The 20,315-nt window shown below is 38.9% G+C and overlaps 1 protein-coding gene across 6 annotated transcripts in view; it reads left to right on the top strand.

The window, feature by feature from the left end:
* The window catches only part of ATP2B1 (ATPase plasma membrane Ca2+ transporting 1), a 64,511-nt gene that overhangs the window by 20,171 nt on the left and 24,025 nt on the right, over window positions 1-20,315 (top strand). For 5 of the 6 annotated variants that reach the window (XM_030003149.2, XM_030003148.2, XM_030003153.2 and 2 more), the window contains exons 2-8: window positions 7,635-8,045; window positions 12,992-13,189; window positions 14,056-14,310; window positions 14,408-14,533; window positions 14,905-15,048; window positions 17,984-18,022; window positions 19,082-19,243. In XM_030003149.2, coding sequence (XP_029859009.1) covers window positions 7,841-8,045; window positions 12,992-13,189; window positions 14,056-14,310; window positions 14,408-14,533; window positions 14,905-15,048; window positions 17,984-18,022; window positions 19,082-19,243 — 1,129 coding nt within the window. In that variant the 5' untranslated portion in view covers window positions 7,635-7,840. Of the gene's footprint in view, window positions 1-5,263; window positions 5,284-7,634; window positions 8,046-12,991; window positions 13,190-14,055; window positions 14,311-14,407; window positions 14,534-14,904; window positions 15,049-17,983; window positions 18,023-19,081; window positions 19,244-20,315 lie in introns of those variants that run through there. The other variant, XM_030003150.2, reaches the window with a different exon arrangement.

A 20,315-nucleotide genomic window follows, 5' to 3' on the forward strand; every position in this document is an offset into this window, starting at 1 on the left:
CTAATGCTATTTACTGTCTAATGACATGGGAAGAGAAGAAAATCATTGCTCAAACTGACTAAAGCAATTTCAATGGTATGCATGTATGGTATTGTGGGAATTGAAAGATGGAAGTAAAAATAAAGGTAACGTCTGAAATATGTGTTTAGCTCAAAAGGTATTGGAAGCAGCGTTAAGGAGCAACAGCAAAAATTAGAGGCTTTGTTAGAAAAGATAAAAAGATTTCTCAAGACAAGCAATATACCTCTAGGAATAACTGTTATGCGGAAGCCAGCTGCTGTTTTGCTCCTAGTCGTAATTATTGTCAGAACTGACCAACTGGATGCATTGCTTACAGGCATGCACTAAGCTTTAAATCTAAATGCAACAAGTGACTGAAATCCAGGAATCCAATTCCAGCTCTGTTGGATGAAATTTGGTACCATCCCACTTTCCCTTTACTTGAAACTTAGCTGCATATAATGATGTCGTATGCCTCATTTGACGCACGCCTGTCAGGTTTTGTGACTGGAATGCATCTTGTAATTTGGGAATGCGAGTAAACTCTGTTGTAGTCTTATGATGCATAATTTTAATAAGTAGCATGCCATACTACCATCTCTTTTTTCAAAAAAGTCCAGCTTTTTTTATTGTAATTTTTGTCGATGTGGTTTTGATAGATATTGATGAGGAAAAGTAGGGTAAGTTGTTCCTGAACATATTAATGTGAATGGATGGCTTTATGGCACAAAACCAATATATCTACTTTTAGGGTTTTATATTGTTATTAATATGACAGACCTGTTAATAGAACTTACTTTATGGCATAATTATCCCAAATAAACATTTTTAGCCTGAACTGTGCAGGATTAAGGGACTTTAAATTCTCAGTTGTCCTATTTAGGACTCAATGGATCTAAAGTAAAAGAAAATGTTGGTGGTCATTGGGCAAACTTTTTTTTTTCTTGCATTTTAAACGCTAGTAGGTGGAACTTTGTGATATCCCAGGTTTGACTTCAACCATCAGCTGCCTTAGTCCAAATTTCGGCAGCTCCACTCACCTCAAGTTATCTGAGGAACCTGACAGACACACTAAATGCATCGCAGGTACTTGAACACACTAGAAACAATGTCAAATGGGACAGAGTCATATCTAGATGTTAAATTTTTTTTCTCTGGGATTACAGTCTTAACTTGGAATTACCTGGTATTATAAGCAGTCCTGTCAAATTTAGCCTTTTTTTTTTTTTTTTTTTTTTTTTTCAGTTTACGATGTCATCACAGAGCAAAAAGTAGATGAGCCTAGTAAAAGGAAGTACTGAGAATGAAGCTTCAGGGCTTGTGGGTCAGAAGGGAGAAGATGTCTGAGTGCTGATCAGAGCCATGCACTGTAGGAGACCCTTCAAGACATTGCTCCGTTAATGGATATTTGGAATGAGTAACTCCTGCTTTCAGAAGAGTGTTTTAAGTAGTTAAAAACTCAACTCTCCTGCATGGGTTTATGTCTTGAAGGGTTTGGCTTCTTGTGGACAAGTCAGCATTGTAATATGAAATAGGAGAGTATGAAAGCCTAGTATTTTAAATACACGGGACACTTGACACGTTCTGTAATGATGATCACATTGGTTTTACTCTGTAGAGCTTTCCAGTATGTCTCAAAGTCTGATGTTCCTTGGAAGTGTTCACAGGTTTTTCTGAAGCCCTACTTGTTGGATCAGTCTCTTGTATCTATTCAGTTCTCTCATTCAAGTTAAAATACCTTAAATTCAGAAAGCTAAGGATTAGTTTAAGCTTTTGATAACATAGTTTTTCTACTCAGAGTATTCTATACAGCACTTTTTGATCTTGTTTCTTAATCCAGCTGTCACTTCAGTTGGAGCTGACTTGCTTCATGAGTGTGGGAATGCCACGGCTTGGAAAAGGCAGGGCAGTACTGGCCTGCGCAGTTGGTTGATGCCGTAAGACAAGGTCTGCTCGCTTGCTGGGCTCCTTGCAGAGGCTGTGGAGAGAGCTGCTTCGTAAGAGAAGGTCACGTTCTTCATGCTGTAATAACTCACCTTCAACACTGTTAGAGTTTTCCCTTGCTGCTACCAAAATAGGAGGGAAACGATGTGGGAATCCTTTGTGTGAACATTGCTAATTTGTACTGCTGAATTGACTTCAGACTACTGAAGTCCAAATTTGTTAGCCATCATTTCAATAAGAAATAATTTGGGATCTTAAAGCAAAGAGGCTACCATTGGATGAAACTGCTACTACAGAAGTGTCAATCACAGTAGGCAGCAGCAATCCTTTAGATTAAGTGTGATAAATACCAGTGTTTACACCCACTGCAGAGTCTAGGAACAGTAGCCAGTTTTTATTTCAGTTAGGCGAGTACATCTGCCTCCCAAGAGATTAAGCTTCAGAGTGAAGTCAGATTTCTCTTTGAGAACTCAGTGAAACTTGTGACCTTTGAATTTATCATTTATAACACAGGAGTTGTAATAAGGGAAACTCATCACTACAACGCTGTTGGGCACATTTATGGCTGAAGGTGACGTATTAAAACCTTTCTGTTGCAGATTGTGCCCTCTCCCTCTTAGCTATTCAATCTATTTGTAATTGCCTCTTCATAAGCTTAGGTTCTCTGAGATGCTTCCACTAAAACAACAGCATGCCACTGAACTGATTTAACTCCTTGTTGTTTGGTTAGGCACATTTTAACATATGGGATAGTGACCTGTAAATGCATACTGTTCTGAATGAACTTTTTGTTTTGTTAGAATTCGTTCGTATTTCTTGTGAATCAGCTGGTGAGTTTCTGTAGCCTTTAAGAGACAGACCCTCATACCTACTTGAAAGTAAGAAAACTGACCCTCTAGAGCAGAAGACCTCAGACTTTTTCAGTGTGATTTCCAGGTCACTTTCTCAGTTACAATTACTTTCCATTATAATAATATTACAGACAGCTGGGTTTTTTTCCCCCTAAGGAAAAATGTCATGTGATGGTTTGAAGCTGTGGAACATACCTAGTGCTGTGGGTTTCAAACTAAAGTATGCAAAGGCATATTTTTCAGTATCTCAAAAGCTGTTTTTTGAAACAGATTAAAACGACATGACAACTGAAACATATGGGGACAGTTTTTATCACTGCAGCCTCTTGGTATGTAGAACTGTCCAGTCTTCATTGAACTAATTAGATTAAACAAAGGCTTTCCTGAGATAATCACTTTGCAAGCCTTTTCCTATATTACAGCAACCAGCTTTAGTGTGTTGTTGAAGGTCAAATGCTAGTACCAGCTAATGCTTAATATCTCAATGCATAGTGCTCAAGCAGATGTAAAAATTAAATTGAATGACACAGGACATATAACTGCTGAAGCTTTGAGTCGAGGTACGAGTTTGCTTAAGTGTTTTAAGATTTAATTTTCTTGATCAATATTAAAATGCATTACCTGTAGGTTGGTGAAGCATGTATTAAATGCAAATTCAATAATAGGAAAGGCTTGGATAGGGGTCTAAGGTAAGCTAGGTCCTGTGCATCTGGGCAGTAGTAATTACGCCACTCTTAAACTCGGCCGTTCACATTTGATTGTCAGTGCATGGCCACTGCAAACTATCACTTCAAGGTAGCCTTAATTTTAATGAATGTAGAACACAGATTATAGCTTTCTTCCAAATAGAGGGAAATACTAAATACTACATTACTAATTACTAAATATTTTCAGCTATGAAGGACTGTTTCTGGAGTCCTTTTTGAAGTGTACTTGATGTTCAGGGCCGCCTCAATAGTAGCTGCTTTTTGGCCCTGGGGCAGGGGAATACCATGGGTTTATATTTAAAGTGTTGTTACAAGAACACTTCAAGAAACATGCTACGGCTTGTTCTAGCTTGGTCAACACAGTATGTTCTGGTGGCACTAGAGTTGTAATCTATAGTCTCTGCATGCTTTGGTAAACATCTCGACATGTAGACTTCTGTTTAGAGCTTGTCCTTTTTCCAGTCCAACTACAGAGTCTTGCGAGGCTGTCGAACTTCTAACACTGGTAAAATTACCTCACCTTTGTTTCATGGGTTATGGTTTTGAATTAATGTCTTTGGTAACAAAGCACACCCACTTAGCAATAAATATTAATTTGATTTGGGTACGGAGTTTAAGATGCAGTACTCCTCATAGGCAGCCGTGATGAGATGAGGTGTCAGTGAAGCTATTACAGTCATAGAGCAGCAGGGTCTTTTCAGAGAGATTCGCACAAGCGTCTGAATCCTGCCTATGAGAGAACGTGCTGCTGCTGTAAGGTGCCTCTGCAGTGCAGGATTTTTAGTCATTTGGGTGTGACAGACAATAGCTTTAAGGTCTAAGGTCGGTCCTACTCTGTGATATGTAAACAAGGGATTATCCAAAAGTTGATGTGCCTAATGAAAGATAGACTTCTCTTAATCATCTTGTTTGCAGCTTGTTTAAGCTGGACATTAATATAACTTCAACTGAATTAAACTTTAAATAAGCTGGAACTTCAGCAATGGTGTGTAAGTGACTTTTAGTATGGTAACTGTTTCTTGAATTTAAAATTTGAGATATTAGAAGATTGGAAGTTTGAAGTGAGTTGCTTTTAACTATAGTGCTTCAGAGCTCATGTTACTCAAATAATGCATCTCAGATGGCTGCTCTAAGAATTGAGTTGAGAACTGGAACACTGGTCAAAACAAATAAAACACTCCACTAGTTGAAGAGATAAATATTATTAGACTATCTATGCAGCTTAAAAATATGCTTTCTTTTTATGATACTTGAATTTCACTGTTTATAGTTGCATTATGCACCGCCGCTTTGTTACAAAAGTGGACTGTTGGAACTTGCTGTAACAGGAAGCGATTGAATGTTGCAAGGTTTGACATCAAAACTGCATTAAGGATATTTCTTAAAGAAATTTGTAGCGAGATTTTTCTGTAGGAATTGGCAAAGAAACTATGTTAAGGTAAGTCCATTCTGTACCCATGTGCTAAGAGGCTTTTGTACTGTCCGTTGAAATGCCTGGTAAAAATGGGCTACTGGAGCAGATTCTTTCTGGTCTGATTTGGTGTAACAATTGCTAATATTTAACCAGGTTTTTATGATTTGGAGTAAAACTGCTCATGCTCAGTATTCAGAATTTGAAGTCTTCACACTGTTCTTCTCAATTTTCCACAGCTATTTCCTAATGTGGATGCGCCAAATAGTCTGTAACACTACTAGAGCTGCAGAACCGCACTGCTTTTGTAAGCTTATTGAACTTGTCTGTGAACCCTAAGGGTCCGTTGGTACGTTAGGACACCACTGAGGTACTTCAGAACATCTGAGAACCCCTTTCAGTAGAAACTGTTAGTAATAGCTAATCACTGGACTATTATGTCTTAACAAAAATGTATCTAGATGCATAGATTCAAAGCACCGTGTGAGCAATGATTAAGCAATGTTATTGCTCTTAAGATTACTTGCACGTGAAAGCAAGTCTTGCTCCGGCTCAATAGTCAGTCTCAAAGCTTTTCAACGTCAAGTGAGCAGTGACTAGAGCTGTAGCTTTTCCTAACCTCATGTCTGTACTTGGATTTGGGTGTATCTGGCCCTCAAGTGCAAGGCTCTTGCTAGAGGCTTGAACAGAGCTTTTCTTAATTAAAATTGAATCACGTTTGATGCAATTAGTTGTGGGGCATTCTGCTTGGTCTATTTTTGCCTAATTAGCAGCTGCAGCTTCTTCTCCGTAGCTATACAAACTCATTTGCGTGATCTGCTTCTTGTTACACTGTCATAGCTTATGATCAGATGCCAATTGATAAATCTTCCTAGGCTTCTACTAGTTGGCCAACAGCGTCCAGCTTTTAGGCATTAGATAAAGATGTGGTGTGGCTTTAAAGAGCACTCTTTCATATATGATTTGCATGAATTTCTTCACTTACAGGATACTCTAGCAGAACATGTTATAGTCAGCTGAAGAATGTGTGTTAATCAGGCTGCATCCTAGCATGCAGGTTAACACCATCGTCACGGACTCTTCAACTGTTGTAAGATTTTTTTTTTGCAAGAAACAGAGAAAAAAATGAAGATTTAAAATGAATTTTTAAATTAGGTACCTTGTTGATGTTATAGGATGTTGAAGTTTTGTGCGTATGAATATTGATTGCTTTATGCTTTTTGTCGCTCTCCAGAAAACAACCATAGACAGCGCTTTTCTCAGAATCTCCTAGTGCTAGGAAGAGAAGAGCAGTTGTAGTTCTGCTGGAGATGGGACTGTCACTTGTGGTGGGGTGACATCACTTCAGGGTCTTTCAGCATCAGCGGTTGTCTTCAGCGCAAATGCAGTACCGTGGCATGGTGCTTAAACCGGTAGATTGACTATAGCTGAAGCTGATCGTTTCCAGAGCAGAGAACTGAGACTTCCCTGGAACCAAGACCTCAAATTTCTGGTAGTTAGGTGCTTATACCTGGACCTTAACACAGACACAGTGGTTCAACTGAACAGTCCTCTAACCTGGCAGGGCAAAAGCCAGAAATCCTTTCTTTGCTATCTGACTCTCTGTCTTTGTAAAGCAATGCAGTCAGTGGTAACTGATTGCCTTTGCTAGGCATATGACACCTGAGGGTCTTGTTGACCTGGAAGTGTCCAAGTTACTGTTCATCTGAGCGTGGCAGCCATAACTTTTCATGGGGGAATATATTGTTACTTGTGCTCACCGTGCCCCATTATGTCGATAAACCTGACTTACGTGATCAGACTTCTGTCTTCTGCACACAGCAGGTCTTTATATAGGCATGAAGCGTTTGTGCGTTCGCTACGTTGTTGTGTAGATACATGTGTACATGCAAGATGTGTCAGCCGAGCGGGAATTAAATGCAGAGTGCCTGTGCAGGTTAAGAATCCTGTGGGTAGATGTTAATTTCTCAGCTACAGTGCTCTGATAATGAGCCAGAAGAGCTGCTCTTAGCCTCCCCATCCCTTCTGTAGGAAGGTGGTATTGTGCAATTTTCCCTTCTGTTCAAAGAATTAAATGCAGATACTGTGAAAGGCTTGAGTTATGATGAAATGGTCTGGAGGGAGATTAAAACTGTTTGGACATGAAAATGCATTAAGACCTAGGTCTGCCTGAAGATGTACTCCTACTTACACTACAAAAGTACTTCATGTTTGGGCTAAGTTAGTGTGGAAACTGTTTTCCTTGAGGTTTGCACAAATGACTTTGTGGGAAAACACAAAAGCTTGCTTATCCCAAACTCTGAGGTGAAAGCTTTGGTGAAAAGTCGGGGTTTTTACCTTGAGCGTGTTCTTACCCCGTGTGACATCAGCGGTGGATGCTCCAAACTCCATTTTCCAGGTGTTTTTAAAGGTTTCCTCTTGATGACGAACCATATGGATATACCAAGCAAAATGCAAGACTTAAAAGGCAACAGCTGTTCTAAGAAGTTAATGATTTAAGAAAGTATAATAATGCAAGGTTATTTTGAGATGGGAAACATCAATTTTATGCCTCATCACTCTTGCCAGCTGAATGCTAACTAAAAATATTATAGGAAATACGAAGAAATTGTCCTTAAGCAGAAATTTGTTCCGTAACCTCAATACAAAGAGTAGGGTTGTCTTGCAATGTATTTCAATATAATGGTTATGTAACTGAATGTGTATTTATTCTTTCCCTAGACTGTACATGCCATTTGGCTTCGGGATCAGAACGCACCATGGGACAACCTCAAAGATATCTCTCCAGACGGGGTCTCTTACTTGGGTGATGTGTCTGCTCTCCTGACTGTCTTCATACCCAAAGGATTTATTTTCCTTTTGGAAATATTTGAAGTTGAAATCTTGTTCCTTACTGGAAATTGTCTACACTAAAGACTGCACACATCATGGGTGATATGGCAAACAACTCGGTTGCATATAGTGGCGTAAAAAACGCCGTAAAAGAAGCTAATCATGGAGATTTTGGAGTTACTCTTGCAGAGCTCCGTTCTCTTATGGAACTTCGAGCTACAGATGCACTGCATAAAATACAGGAATGCTATGGAGATGTACATGGCATCTGTACAAAATTGAAAACTTCACCAAATGAAGGTAAGTCAATTTTAACACTATTATTGAGGAAACTCCATTTAGGAAAAACCTTAGTCAAGCAAACCACTTCTTTTTTTTAACATAATAAAGTTTATCAAAGTATTTCTATTACCAGAGTAAAATATTGCTTCTTACTACTGTAAGGCAGAAGTATTCAACGGTAATAACTAAGCAAGAGTATTTTTCAGTTGGTCTAACTGCATGTGAGATGTTTGATTAGTGGAGAAGTTGTACTTTGGAATAAAGTTCATTGACATAGGCATCCACGTATGAAATAGCAATGCAACATAGCAATGTTTAACTTACTCTGAAAGTGTAAGTTTTGTGAATAGCTCATGTGACCTATAGTTCACAATTCAGATCATGCTGTCATAGAACGCAAGGTTTTAATAGTCTAATGCAGGGCTTATTAATGCTTCTGTGTTGCTACCTAGTTCTTGTATTCCCTAATGCAACAGTTTTTAAAACTGGTGACATGTGTTTTCTATTTGTACTACAGTGAATTTTTAACAGCAGGATCTAGTTTTTAAAACTATAGTATTTCAGTAGATTTCATTTGATCTATACAAAATAACTATCAATACAGCTTTAGGCACTAAGAGGTACTGTCACTATTAGTAGAAGGTTTGCAAAGTGATCACACAATCTTATTCTCTAGAAATAAGCATCTTTGAAGAAGTCTTTCCCATGTTGGACTTGATGGCATTCTGTGAAGTGTGGCTACCTGATGCTTTTGCTCTCTAGAGTTATACTACTCCAAGATAGACTGTACAAATGTGAAGAAGGAAATAAATGTATCAAGTCTCCTTCCTGAGAGCTTTCCAGAAGTTTTTCTTAAGATCTGGGCATCTCCTGCTACTGTCTTCCAATATAAATGAAAACGATAAGCTTTAACTTGTGAAAGAAAGATGCAAGTCGTATCGCTTAAGATATCTAAACTGTAGTATCCTGTAAAAATGTTTTTACATATTTTTGTCTAACATTAACTCAAACTTATATGTGAAATCCTGCAGTCGGTAGTGATTGAGAAGTACCAAAACCAAGATTTTGGCAAACTGTGGTGTATTGGGCATTTAAGCACTCGCATAGCTTTTAACCAATGTGGTGTCATGCTGGTGGCAGTAAACTACCTGCTGTCTTAATCCTGGAGAGCTGTTGCTTTCTGTTCTTCAGAAATGCTATGGAAAGGTTTGTCTCCTTGGATCAAGAACAGCCTACTAATGCCTTAAGATATCTCTGGGTCCATCTGCATTTAGCACGTTTTGGCTTGATCTGCTTTTGAAGCCAGACTCCTGATTTCCAGACTTGTGGAATTATTTCAGTACATGAACTGTCTTCTTCTTACCAAACTGAAAGTAGCCAGCTCTCATGCCTGACCTGCCAGTGAATGGGAGTAGACCAGTTTTAGGTTGAAGAAGAAATTTGTAAAACACGAGGAGTGCAAACTTCTGTTCCTTGGCATCAACGGAGTTGTAAACCTTAGTGCCTGTGTGTGAAGCACCGCTGTGTACCAGCAGCGTAACACCCCTCGGATAGGAGCAGCAGTCTCTGGTATTGAACGGCAGTTTCCTTTCTCAGTGAAAAGGGCTGTAGTTTTCTACAGTCAGGAACTGACGTGAGAGTCGAATCCTGTTTTACAGTAATCTGCAAGGTTTAAGGCTCATTATTACTGCAAGCTAGGTGGGCGTACGATCGTAGACAGCCATGATGCACTAAGCACCAAATACCTGGTATACCGCAGGATCCACTTTATGTCCCTTAATGTAACAAGCAGCTTAACACACGGGAATGATGAGTATCGGCGTACTAAAACTAGAAGGGGTTAGATGCCCTTTCCTACAGATTGATTCTGCTGTACTGCAGACTGTGTGATCAAGGCCTTTCCGTTTCAAAAGGATTTGACATTTAGAGGTACTGTCCTGCAATCAGTTAAATACAATCACTAACCTGATAAAAGGGCACCATCTTTTTTTTGTAGTGCGAGAGCAGCTCATAAACACAGCAAGGCCTCAATAGTCAAACGTGGTAATTAGCTCAGAAAAGGTTAAGTAAGATGAGCTAGAGCAGTGTCCTCTACAAAGGTCTCATTTCGGCTCTAAATCACTACATGAAACTTTAGAGAATCAGCCTCTCTGTCGGGTAAGCTGCTATAAATTTCTCAGAGGTAGTACTGGAGAGCTCTTGTAAAAGTAGAACTAGCTCTCTTTTGTCAAATTCAAGTTGTAAGTATAGAAATGGAGACATTTCTAATGGAGAAAATCTAGGCAAAATCTATGCAGAAAACTGCTATGTGTTATACTAGTTCCAGCTCTCTAAAATCTCGTGTGTACACATGCAAGGCCCTATGACACTTCTTCCTATTCAGAAGCTTTCTTTATGATATGAAATGCTGACTTGTGTAATTAACAGTGGCTTCACACCAAAAGTACAGGTAGTTCCAAAATGCTACACAGTGGGTGAGTTCAGCTTGTATAATTTCTTGCTTTGAAGTTGTTGACAGCGTAAGGCAATATCTGTTTTCAGGAGAAATGTGGATTGGACCTATCTGATTTGAAATGAGAAATGGTAACTGTCCTTTATCAGTGTTACTAAAAAAAGACACTGAGCAGACTTCACTGCTTAGTATTTGACGTTTATCATGTCCTTTACATGTGTACAAATGTATGCAAATGTGAATGTTTGACCTATCTGTAGTAGCAGAAGTCCCTTCTATATTCTGGAGAGATGGGCCACCACCAATATTCCCACAGGTCTACATAATTTTGATTGTCTAGTAACTGCTACATCTAGATTTCTAATAAAATTTGTATATGAAGCTTTAACTAGTCCATTGCCTAATATTTTTCAAACTAAACCCCAAATAACATAAATTACCCTAGTTAAGATACATAATGAACAATATAACAGCAGTAGTTTCGACCTCAGGACAGTAGATTGTGAACTACGAAATTGCCAGCTGTGTGGTAAATGTAGCAAGTTCAATAATGGTGCCTGGTGTATTATGGTGAATACTAAAAATACAAATGATTTTTGTCTTTGCTAGGCTTATTTACTAATCTTCACTAAGCGGTTCTGATAGTAGCTTGACTTTATGTAGCCTTATTGGAAAACAATTTTAATTCTTCAAAGACCATTGCTGTATATTTCTGATGTTCTGCATCCTCGTACCCTGTGAAAGGAGGAGGAAAGTGGTGCTGCTGACATTATGTAAATAATCTTCCAAACTCTGCCATGCTAAAAGGAAGAGAGAAATGGTATCTGTTGCAAAATAGCAATATGGTCAGGCCATTTGGAATGGCCAAGCTGTCCTGAGTTTCTCTAGATCCTCTCATATAGCTTGATTTTTTTGAAAATGGTCTTGCAGTGCTCTTTGAGTTGAGAGTAAAAGTAAGCACCTCAAAGCTTGAACTTCCAGAAGTGTAGTGTTATGGCTAACCAGTAAAATAGCATAGCACTTTTGTATTAAACCTCCAAAGCCATGAATTCGAGGTGAATCTACGAGTGTTAGAATAAATATAATTTATTATATACACTAAGAGTATGTTTAATTCATTTCACTTTTGAAAAGATATGCATGTAATATTTTGTTTTTGAGTTAAGTGATTACATAGCAGTTATTACCATTTAAAACCGAGCTTTGCAGTTCAGTAGTCTTTGCAAAGTGTCTTGAAATATTATTTGATGGTTCTAGGAAATATCTGTTAGAGGTGTTAAATATCCCACTTATTATGAAAGCCAGTTGCAGTGGTCGCTGTTCTTATTGATTACCTAGAGTGTTTGCAATGCCTTTATCATTAAGCAGTTGGGTTGACTACTAAAAAACCTGCTACGAAGAAAATTGTTATCTTTAAGCAGGTGCTGATCATAACCTTGGGGGCAATACGGTTGAAGTATCCAGACTGTTGCTCTGAACATGGCTGGGCGTTTGGCCATTTCGCTTTGAAAAATGAGCTAGTGACTTAAATTCTGAATGGTGGGTTAGACAGCTGGAAACTGTTGAAGGAGTAAACAGGAGGTGTACTTATGGAAGACCTTGAGTGCATGACCTTGCGCTGAATATACTTGGTATTCCTTTATTTTTAAGGACTTGGCTAACTCTTGAAGCATGCAGTGCCTTTTAGTGAAGGCCCCTCACTCTTGCCTGCTAGTGTCTCTTAAGGATGGTACAAGAGTTGAGACAGAGAAGAGGACTCAAAGAAATATGCCATATAAGAAAGAAGATAGGTACGAAACTGAGGTGACAGACCCTGCGCAGTGCTGAATATGGGCTCTCTCTATGTCAGAAGAGATAGAAAGTGAAGCTTCAGAAGAGCAAGCAACTGCTGTCCAGGTGGAAGCAGCGTCATTAAGTGGCTGCCTATCTCCACATGACGCCTGGAGAGCTTCACCAGCTTTTTATAGCCTCTTATATAATAATTAATACACAAATACAATATTTATAGTATTTTATATTATTAATTATATTAAATATTTCATTATAAATGTTACATTAATTGTAGGATCCTAGGATGTTATCTCTGAATACAGAATCCCTACAGTGGGAACCAGAGCTGGCTTCACAGGCTGTGGTCTTGCTAAAGCTGCATGGTGCTACTCAGTCTCGATAGTAGTAATTCTACTAATGATCTTGTCTTGCAAACTTGTTTACTTTGTACAAAGGTATGTCTGTTACTATTACTCTGTTGCTATATCGTATTAAGTGCAAGTAGGTAGACCAACAGCTTGCTTTATACTGGCAAAGTATGAATTATAAAATATAGCTGTTTTTCTATAGTGACTCTGATTTAATCATAATACTTCTGTAATTATATTTGAGATATGGCTTTTCAGTATTGTTACTGAAATATGGAGTGGGACTTGACTCCGTGAATGGGAAACCTCTATTGTGTCTAATGTGAGGGTGAAATGCAAATAAGCATCACTAACTTTGTCTTATTATTAAATAGGTTTAAGTGGAAATCCAGCAGATATAGAAAGGAGAGAAGCAGTTTTTGGGAAGAACTTTATACCTCCTAAAAAGCCAAAAACATTTCTTCAGTTAGTATGGGAAGCACTGCAGGACGTTACACTAATTATATTAGAAATTGCAGCCGTAGTATCCTTGGGCCTTTCTTTTTACCAGCCTCCAGGAGGAAATGAATCATGTAAGTAAACTTTTTAAAAAGTAGGTATCTACCTGTATTATACTACTGACTTCCCTGGTCCCACATGCCTATACTGTAAATCTGGTGGGAGACAGTAAGTCAGTGGAAAAGCAGCTTATTATTCCTTATTGAGAGAACACTACTAAAACTCTAGCTTGCCTTAAAAGAGCAACATGAGATTTCCCTGGTCATGATCTGGTCTCATTCTGACCAAAATAATGCCAAAGGTAAAGTGCAAGCAGCGGGAACAAGAACTTCTCTTAGACCCGGTCATGTTTCTGTGCAAGTGTTTTTTTAGCTTTGCCTCAAATATTTAAGCAATTTATAATTCGTGGTCATGTGCTTTCTTTGGGGAGTCAGCAAGTCTTAAATTTTCCTTGATTTGCAATATGACACTGGTAACTTTCTAATTTAAGAAATGAAACTATATTTATAGTTCTAAACGGAAAACGAAGGGATCTGGCCTTCATTGAACTGAATTTTTGCAATGATATCTGGCTTGTTAAGATAAGGGTAAAGTGGGAAATGTTGAGAAAGCAGAAGGTGGTTAACTAATTGTCTAGTCTGGCATTCTTATGCCATCATTTAACAAGATAATGAGGACAGGTAACTTTCTATATCAGATTCTTTTATGTTCAGATAAGCAGGGATGTAAATTCTAGGTGGTTTAACTTCCCTGAGCTGCTCTAGCTTTCAGGTTCTTTACCTTCTTTGTGTGTACTGAAAATAAATGTAAAATTACAAAGAAGGCTAGCATGGAAAATGTTTAGCAACTATTAGTAGTTTCTTCTGTTTGGCAAAACTTTTTTGTTGTTGAAATAACTGTCTGTGTGAAGTTTCTTAAATCTAAAAACTGTTTTCTACAGTATGTGGATCAGTAAATGTTGGTGAAGAAGAGGAGGAATCTGAAGCAGGTTGGATTGAAGGAGCAGCAATCCTCCTATCTGTAGTTTGTGTGGTCTTAGTAACAGCTTTCAATGACTGGAGTAAAGAGAAACAATTTCGGGGACTGCAGAGCCGTATTGAACAAGAACAAAAATTCACAGTCATCAGAGGTGGCCAAGTCATCCAAATACCAGTAGCTGACATAATTGTTGGAGATATTGCACAAGTGAAATATGGTAAACATATTTTTAAAGTTGAACTTTCTTGTACTTAAAAAAAAAAAAAAAAAAAAAAAAAAGAACTGCAATCAACATACCCAGTCGTCTCTCGTAGGTGATCTTTTACCGGCTGATGGTGTACTCATTCAAGGAAATGACCTCAAAATTGATGAAAGCTCACTGACTGGAGAATCTGATCATGTAAAGAAATCTCTGGACAGAGATCCTATGCTGCTGTCAGGTGTGTAGCTTTTGACAGTTCTTGAAGGAAGTGGTTTGTTTCTGGGGGTAAACTGGTTATTTAAAATCTTGAGGTTAAAATCTGGCAAGCTGGTCCTTATCTAGGCTGACTCTTAAAAGTATCCAAAACCAGTGCAACTACTACAGAACTTTGTCAAAATGAGCAGACTCTTAAAACTGACAAACATTTTGTGTAGTTGCTTATGGCTTTATTTTCCAGATAGTTTTGGCAATTAAAGCTCTAGGGGAACACAGTGGTACATATATACACATCTTGAGGTTTTGACAATGTGAAGTTTGAGAACTCATTTCCTTTGTGCTCTGCCATATAACTGCTCAAGTCTCAGTGGAAACCCTGATTCAATCTTTCAGGTACACATGTGATGGAAGGCTCTGGAAGAATGGTAGTTACTGCTGTAGGTGTGAACTCTCAAACTGGAATCATCTTTACCTTACTTGGGGCTGGAGGAGATGAAGAGGAGAAGGAGAAGGAAAAAGAGAAGAAGGACAAGAAAAGTAAGCGTAATAATCTTAAAGCCCTGGGGAGGGAGGGGTGAAGTCCTGAATGTTACTGGATAAAAACACGTTCTAGTCATCTGGAGCCAGAAATCTTTTTTAAACCTCATACTATCAGTAGGTTTCACAGGAAAAAAACCTCAGGTCTGGTGACCTAAGAGTACACCACTACTACTAACTCTTGTCACATCGATTTTTAATTAAACTTCAGATCTCATTGATCAATTAGAGGTTGGAAAGTTTGCAACTGCTAACCAGCCATACCATGTATAAATTGTTAAACTGCCCTTGTACGACTTCAAAGTACGTTCATGTCTAATAGCAAATATTTGTTTACAGCAAACAGGTTATTACCAATAACTCAACCTAATAATATCTAGTTCTGCTTTTGACAGATAGAAAATGACCTGTGTAGGGAGTTCTTCTGTGACACTTGAAGGGGAAAAGCTTGAGTACTGCTGAGTTTGTGGATATCTTAAGCTTATATTAAACTGATTTTGATAAAGATGAGCAGACAGCTTCTTCTGCCACTCCTTTTCTTCCAGAGCTGAAACTTTGAATGCTCAGAGATATACACAAGCCAAATCCCTAGCAGCATTTTTCTGTAAACTTTATTTTTGGAAGAATGAGGGGCCCTTCTGTGAAGTGTGAAATGGGCTGTCTTCCTTATTCTGAAGCACTTGCTCAGTAGCTGGAATTACAAGGTCACTCATCTAAGCCGCAGCCTCTATCTTGAGAATCAAAGCTTAGAAATGTTGAGCAGTAATGTTTTGATACTCGCTCTCACAAGGCATGTTCAGGACTGAGCTTCACCACAGCAAAAATTTTTCTAGAAACTGTTGAGGTCTACTGGATGGGAGCGAGCCTGAGGATTCCTGGCAGAAAAATACACTTTTTTCATCAGAGGAATATGAAACAGTAATGGAAAGCCATACAGAAATGTGCTTAGGAATCTCAGTGGCCCTCAAACTAAAGAGGCAATTGTTGAAATGTGTGCTCTGTGCAGGAGCTAGGATTGGACTGTGCTTTTTGTCTTGTCCTAATCCACAAATACTTTACAGTTCTGACCCTTCTTGTAACTTTTAGTAGTAAGTTCCTTCAGGAGTAAATGACAAGAATTGTTACAAGAAGAAGTGAAACTTCAAAATGAGTTTCAAGCTGCAGCCTGGTAGTGAAGAGTAAAAGTTGACCTGCAACACTTCCAGGGGTTAGTGTGGAACAGTTTCCATCCTTTACTCTTCCCCTTACAGAGGAAGGAGAAGGAAGCAAGCAACAGTACCAGCTGCTACAGGAGATATGGAGAAGATCATAGCTTTTATTAATATTCTGCCAGTGTTTATTATTCTATAAACAGAATTCTTTTTGACGAGTAGTGTTTTGGTGTATCCTAGGGCCTGAACACTTGTGGGTTTTCTGTCTGCCAAGATAGACAGCTTCCTCTTTCCCTTAAGTTAGGTGTCCGATAAGATTCTCCTTGGTAAAACTCAGGTTAAACTAAATTAGCTTCTCTGTGAATGTTAAGGAGATTAAAGTGGCTATTTTTAGTTGGCTGTGTATGGCTTGGTTCAGAGTGAAAGCAAACGTATGTACAAGGAGTTTGAAGTAACTCAAGTGTCAAAAGAACTTTGCTCTTATAAGAGGGAAAGGGGAACTAGGAAAGAACAAATTAGGAGACAGTGATGAGTTTTTAAGAAGTCTGAAGTGGCATCCTCTCTAGAAGGTAAACATGGTGGTGGGTTTTTGGTTTTTTTTTTTCTTCTCAGCTGTTCTGAGGATGCTCGGCGGGGGGGCAAATCTTATATATAGAAATCGGACTATGTCACTGTCTACAGTAATAATGTAGTGGAGGTATTAAATGTCATGCCAGACAGGCTGCTTGATGATTTGGTTTTCTTCTACCTGAGTACTCTCGTACATTTCAGTCTACATAACCTAAGGCTGAAGACTTAACGAATTACCAGTGATACTGAAAAATTCTAGGTTTTGTTCTAAGTTCCTCAGTTTTGTGCTTTTATTTCAGGTCATTGCAAATAGTAACTATAACCCTTGCTTCCTCTACTTAGGAGAAAAGTTTGTCACTTGCCAAGGTAGTATCTAAACCTTTTTACATGAAAACACAAAGAAAAAAAGGTAGTGTGCCCCCCTGCCCCAATAAGCTACACATGATGTGTTAATCTTTTAGTTACCTTTAATGTTTTGCTCATTAATTTCTTTCATTATTTCACTGTCCTTTATGATCTCTTGTTGAACTCCATTTCTGAACAGAGGTAGGAGCAATATTTCGTTATGAACTTGAACTATTCTCTTAGTGGTGTAATATTGGTATGTTGCCAACAGATTATGTTCATGCTTGCGTAAACAGGGTTAGCATAGATCCAGTAATCCAGCACTGTACCTCCATTAAGCTTTGGTGTGGATTTATAAATATTTTATACTACAATAGCTTCTGCAATGTTGTGCAAAAGCACTGATTCTGGAAGTGAGATCCTACAGTTCATTTACAGTAGTAGTCAGATCCAGTTGCTGAGTGTTGGAAGAACAGAGAGCAAGACTGAGGCCACCAGAATCACTTTAATGTCACAAATTTCTTTCCTACAAAAAAGTTTAGGCAAGCCTTTTAAAAGCTTTCCTCACAAGCAATAAATGTCTGTATCAGTAATTTGTGTAAACTTAACTATGGTAGCATAACACTGCTGCAGTCTTATATGGGAGGAGTAAAGTGCAAAAAACTGATAGGAGCTGTTTCTGTGGGTTGACATACTTTTTAAAGCCTCAGTTGTGTCAGCCCTCTGTCTCCAGTTTGTTCTACACTTTTTTTAAAAAGGCAGTTGCTTGTTTCAGCCTATGGTAATGTATGCATTTATATATAAACATAAACACTGAAATTAACTCTGCACTGGCAATTTAAAACACAACTTTTTCCCCTCTCTGACAGGTAAAAAGCAAGATGGAGCTGTTGAAAACCGTAACAAAGGTAAATGCAGGTTCTCTAATCCTTTCTTGCAAGTCCCTATTTTCTGAGAGTGTATGTAATGAATACATTCTTTCTCTTGAAAATGCATATTGAGTACTTAAATCCACAGTGCTTATGCTAAAGATGGCACAAGTGAATCTGCACAAAACAAATGCTTAAGTGAACTTGGTAGTCTCAACATAGCTAGATACTGCAAAAGTAAACTTTACCAATGATTTTCAGGCTATCTTATTGAGGTGGGTTAACCTTGGCCGGCTGCTAGATGCCCACCCAACTGCTCTCTTGCTCCCCTTCAGCAGGATGGGGCAGAAAATAGGATGAAAATCTTGTGGGTTGAGATGAGGACAGGGAGATCACTTAATTATCTTCAAAGGCAAAACAGACTCAACTTGGGGGAAGATTAATTTATTACCAATTAAAAATAGAGTAGGATGGTGAGAAACAAAAACAACTAAAACCACTTTTCCCACCTCCCCCCCCTTCCTTCCAGGCTCAGCTTCAGTCCTGACTCCTCTACCTCCTCCCTCTGAGGAGCACAGCGGGATTGGGGAATAGGATTTTTTGGTCAGTTCATAATACTTGTCTCTGCTCCTCCTTCGTCCTCATGCTCTTCCCCTGCTCCATCGTGGAGTCCCTCCCACGGGACACAGTCCTTCAGGAACAGACTGCACAAGTGGGCAGCCCCCTCCCATGGGCCATAGCTCCTGCCCGGAGCCTTCACAGGCTGCAGCTTCCTTCAGGACACATCCATGTGTTGTGCCGTGGGGTCCTCCCCGGGCTGCAGGTGGAGATCTGCTCCACCGTGGACCTCCGTGGGCTGCGGGAGGACAGCCTGCCTCACCGTGGTCTTCCCCACGGGCTGCAGCTCCCCTGCTGCCAGCACCTGGGCACCCACACCCAATACACTTGTTTAAACGTTCACGTGTAGTATGGCATCTCTGGATACAAGGTACTACAAAGTACTGGTGTTTAGTGGAGCCTGGCGTTATTAAGCTTTTCAAGTGTCATTGATTCTGGGGACTCCCCAACGGCTAAACTTCGTTTAATCTTAACTTCTAGCTAAAGCTCAGGATGGTGCAGCCATGGAAATGCAACCACTGAAGAGTGAGGATGGTGGGGATGGAGACGAGAAAGACAAGAAGAGAGCAAATTTGCCAAAGAAAGAAAAGTCGGTTCTTCAAGGCAAACTTACAAAGCTCGCAGTTCAGATTGGCAAAGCAGGTATGATGCATCAGTACCCTCCTTATGTTGATGCAACGTGTTTGAATAAGGTTGGAACATGCATAGTTTGTGAGGCGGTAAGTTAAGTAGCTAGCCTTGACCAGTTTGATTATTTTTGATTATTTTAAGTGCAAAATTCCAATGCATGCAAGTATGCCTTTGTGCCTGAGTGTGCTCATGGCTTCTCAGACTGTGTCATGTGGATGGCTTTTATTTTTCTTTGGTTTAAATAGATTCAGGCTTTAGAGTGTCAGGTTCTGGGAGAGAAAATTCCAACTTCAAAACACTGGACAACTGTTATGAAAGATATTTTTAGATAAGATATGGTATTTAGTGATGTACCTAGAGAACCATAAATTGAGTGAAGTCTGGAAAATGTGGTAGGGTCGACCGGGTTACCTCTGGTACTTCCAGAGGCCTAGGAATTTCCACTTAACATGCCTCACTGATACGTAACATTTTTATTGACTTTTCTACTATCCTTTAGCTTCTGTTACTCTTCTATCAGCTAATGTTCAGTTGTCTTGTCAAAACTTCTGGTAAACTGTTGCTTCTTGAAAGCAGACTAAAACAACAATGAAGTTCAGTGTAAATTTTAGGCTACATATAGTTATAATCTAGTATGTAGATATCATACTGTATCATACTATCATCTCATTTGTAGATATTTAATTCAAATATTTCAGGATTTATTTTGGTCCATGTAGAAATGTTGAAAGATTTAGGCTAGAAGGGACTTGTAGAAGTCTTGTAGCCCAGCCCACAGCTCAAAAAGTGCTGACTTCAGCATCTATGTCAGTTACAGTGTGAGGACAAAGCGATTAAACTTTTAGCTTTAGCACTCCATAGTAGTGTATAGCAATGTTATTTTTTTCAAAGAAACTTGTACTAACAAACGTTGAATAAAGCTTCCATGGTATGTTTAGTGTAAAATACTGTTGTTATCAAACAATTTTTTCACATCTTTCATAAGTAAGAGCTCTTGCTTTCATTTATCCACCTTTCGACCCATTGTAATTCCCCACGCACCCTTAATGCTCATCTACTTCGTGCATGCATTTTTCTGTCCTGC

Source organism: Aquila chrysaetos, chromosome 26 (assembly GCF_900496995.4).
Source record: "Aquila chrysaetos chrysaetos chromosome 26, bAquChr1.4, whole genome shotgun sequence".
NCBI classification, from domain to species: Eukaryota; Metazoa; Chordata; class Aves; order Accipitriformes; family Accipitridae; genus Aquila; species Aquila chrysaetos.